We start from the raw sequence: 4,082 nt of genomic DNA on the forward strand, positions 1-4,082 counted from the left end.
AAAGGCAAATATTCCATGAGTTATTTTGGCATCATTTTATTTAAAAAAAACAAAATAAATCCATGCCTAGTTATTGTAATTTAATTTCTTAATTTAAGAATTCAAAGAATTAAATCACACATAAACAGGTGTGCTTATTCACTCGTTTAAATTACAATAGCAATTGTTTAAGGGCTTACAGAATGTTAATTTTAAATCGTTTGTTTGCCCTTTTGTGTTTCTATAAATGTTGTTGTTGTGGTATGGCCTCAGTGTCAGTGTCTTTATCTCAAAAGCAGTGTTACAGTTAATGACAAATGTTGGAGAAAGTCAGACTCTTGTAAATGAATGTCTTTTATTAAGTGCAGATGTATTAAAGTACAGAATCCGGTTGGAAACACTCAATCGTCTATGATGATGTTTTTTTGTGACATCACAGAGTTTGGTTTCCACGTGACAGAGCACACACACACATATTTCTGAACTGCTGGAATTTCACATCACAAGTGGATCCCGTTTAAAGTTTTTGGACTGGTTATTATTATTATTGTTCAAAGTCTTTTTTTGGACAAATAGCAGAACTGCAAAAACACCCAAGCGCCGCCCGCACACAATAATAAAACATCAAAATAAATTAATAAACGATTGTACATAAAGCAAAGTGAATTCCGATGCTCTTCGTTTCAATATTGACTTTAAAGACTTTAAATCAATAATGAAAGATTTGGCTGTCGAGACAAATTGAAAATCAATCACAAATCAATTAGGCAGACAAATAATTTAAATAAAATATTTGAAATAAATAAGATAAATAATCACAAACATATACACACACAATAATAATAATAATATAAAAACGACAATCAATCACTCCAGTATGTAGATGTTTAAGGCAGTTTTACAGCAGGTCTAGTTGAAGGCATTTCTGGCTACACTAAAGGGAAAGAACCCCTTGTTTTCAAAGCTACAGTCACAGATTCACAAGCTCCTCTATTAAAGCTAGAAAGTGATGAAAATATATTTACAGCCTGTGAATTCAAGGCATCATCTAGGACTCTTAGGTCTAAAAGCTAAAAGCACTTGTGCGGAGATCCTAGAGAAATCATGGAACCGAACCTCCGGAGAAACTACCTGACATCCTCTGCCAAACGTGCGCGCGCGCGCCCTGCTCGTCCGTCTGTGATTTATTAAGGCACAGTTTTCAGCAGGCTGGACGCACGGGCATCTGGAGCAGAATCACCTGTCTGTTCTCTGATGGATGGCATTTGTTGATGTGTCTCGTGAGTCCAGGTGAGCTGTAGAACAACGCTGGACAGTATTTGCAGGGATAGACCTGCGCGGAGTGATGCAGGCGGATGTGTCGCTCCTGGTTTACTCTGTTGGGGAAGTTTTCACCGCACACCGGGCACATGTGGCACTCCGACGCGCTCAGGTTTAAAGCTCCTTGGGTTTGGCTTTTGTCGCGGTCGTGATGGCTCGTCACGTGTTTCTTCAAGTACGCCTGTCGTTTAAACCTCTTCCCGCAGTGTTGGCAATCGTAGAGCCCGTCTTCAGAGCCGGATTCAGATAGTCCGGGGCTCGGAGTGTCTCTGTCGCTGGACGCGTCCTTCTGCTCCTCGGATGAGGAAGACGCGGAGATCTTATTGCTCTCCGGGTTGCTGCCGTTCGGGTTTTGCGGTTTGGGTTTGTGCCAGCGCCGATGTGACGCCAGGTTGGCCGGGCAGCTGAAGAGCTTGTCGCATTCGGGACACCTGTACTCGATTCGGACGATCCGGGAGCATTTGTGCTGTGCCAGAGAGAACGGGTCTGCGTACGCCTCTCTGCACAGCTGACAGATAAACTCACCCAGCGGTTTGTCGCCGGCCGCCGACGGACATCTGGGTTTCTGCTCCACCGGACCTTCTTTGATCTTCAAGCCCAGAACCGGAGAGGTGGTCATCTCGTCTTCAAACTGCAGTTTCCTCATGACTTTGACTTTCTTTGACGCCGGTTTGCCTTTGCGCTCGCCATCCGACGACGCTCTTTTGGTGCCTACTGTGACTGGGTGGCTGGTACCGGTTCGGTTGCTGTTGCTGGTGCCGATTTTAAGATCCACGGGAGCGAAGGGCACGTGATCCGAGCCGTTGGGCGCAGCTGGGAAGGATTCCGCCGATATGGGTGAGCCCAGATTGAATCGCCTCTCCAAACACGCCCTTTCGTGCTCTCTGCTCACCGGACGCGTCGGGCTGTACATGGGTCGGTACACCGTCTCCGGGTTCCCGAACTGCACCGGTTTCGCTTCCTGCGTGGAAGTCAGAGCCCCTGAATCAGTGCGCGGCGATGCCGGACTGTGCGTGCGCGGCGCGTTTGCCTCATGCGCGCCTGGAAACGCGCTCTGTTCATCCTCATCCGAACGGACCCGGTACGAAACAGGTATCGCTTTTTTATTTCTCTTGACTAAAAATCCTCTAGGCATGTTCGCCGTTGGAAAGGCACTTCAGATGAGCTAAAATGAGAGGCACGCTAGGTGCTGGGTCAGGACGCGCGTGGTGATCTTTCAATCAAAAGCACATAGCAGCACTCTTTTAAACCCAAATGATGACATTGTTCTCGCCCCTTGCTGCCTCATCCAATCAAATGGAGTTGGGATCCCTGTGGATTTGGAGATGGGAGGGTCTGCTGCGGATCAGCAGATGTACCTGAGCTGTATTATATCAGGACGCGCCGGGCACACGCGGGTTCCTCCTCTTTTCACGCTCTGATGCGTTTTGTCAATGCACACGTGCCCTGCCTTTGTCAGCATCCTTTAGGCGCTTCTTCACTCTCAGAGCATCAGAATTTCAAATTGACATGGGTAAATGACAACAAAGACGTCGTGAAATGTCTTGTCATTTGCTTCGTTTTAAGAAATAAAATGCTGGGCTGTTGGGTAAAATACAGACAACCCCCACCGTTGGGTTTAAATTGACATATGCGCAATTCTGGGTTGTTTCAACCCGTGGTTTGGTCAAATATAGACATTTTTCAGCTGTTGGATTTGTCCATATTTTACCCAACCATGGCTTGAAACAACCCAGCATTTTAGAGTGTGCGCAATTTGAACGTAACGCGTACGCGAAACTGCTCTAAAGCTGACAAAAGTTGCATGCGTAATTTGTCTCCAAACTAATTGATTGTATAAATCAGACGCCTGCAGTTGAATGGCTCATTGCGCGCATACATAATTCATAAAGACGCTCATCTCGTTTGCATTATAATAGACGCGCGAGCAGACAGACGCGTGCGCTGAGCATCCTTCTGTTCAAACGGAGCTGATTCTGCATCATTAATGACATCAGTTTGTGTCTGTGCTCATGCGTGATGATGTCATTCCAATGCAACGGTCTCGTCATAGCGGAATTTCTTCTCAAATCAAAGCTGCTGTGTGTCAATAATCCGCACATCTAATGCGCTGATTTAGACAAACACGGACGCGTCTGCCAATTTTGACATTAGAGTAGTTTAAGATCGTGTCATGATTTCATTGGAACATATACAAAATAAACAAAACAAAACGAGAAAAAGCAGTTTAAATAAATCAATAAAATCCCTTCAGGTGGTTATTCACTCAACAAACAAAAACACATTTGTTGCGCGTGATCATTTATTGTGCATATTATAGAGCAGTTATTGTATACATATCCAAAGAATGCTCAGACATAATAAGAGCACCAAATTTTAAATATTAGTCAATTCTAATAAAATGGAAAATAACAATATAATATAAAATAAACAATAATGTTGTCCAACGTTTGCTGTTTGGGGCGCACGTTGATTTATTTAATTAATGTAAATGTATTTTAATGGTATACCAAAAAAAACTTGCACATAAAAAAGGTTTAATAAGACACTAATAATCATAATAATTAGTATTTTATTATTATTAACTGCTGGTTGCATTCCTGTCTTTAAAAGACATTGTCAGGCACACGTGTTATATGATGATGTGTGTCTGTGATTTTCTGCACCTTCATTATCATACAGCTGCTTCTCTCTCAGATTTCCTTCATTCTGTTCTTATCTGCCCCACAGCACCAATGACCCTCCCTCCGATCCTCACATATATACTACACTAAACACAGACA

The 4,082-nt window shown here is 43.6% G+C and overlaps 1 protein-coding gene across 1 annotated transcript; it reads right to left on the reverse strand.

Moving 5' to 3' along the window:
* Positions 1 to 317: 317 nt before the first annotated feature.
* Positions 318 to 2,643, reverse strand: insm1a (insulinoma-associated 1a). The gene has a single exon (XM_055185611.2). The coding sequence runs from the start codon at positions 2,432 to 2,434 to the stop codon at positions 1,181 to 1,183; it is 1,254 nt and encodes a 417-aa protein (XP_055041586.2). The 5' UTR covers positions 2,435 to 2,643; the 3' UTR covers positions 318 to 1,180.
* Between the last annotated feature and the right edge of the window lie 1,439 nt (positions 2,644 to 4,082).

Source organism: Misgurnus anguillicaudatus, chromosome 18 (assembly GCF_027580225.2).
Source record: "Misgurnus anguillicaudatus chromosome 18, ASM2758022v2, whole genome shotgun sequence".
NCBI classification, from domain to species: Eukaryota; Metazoa; Chordata; class Actinopteri; order Cypriniformes; family Cobitidae; genus Misgurnus; species Misgurnus anguillicaudatus.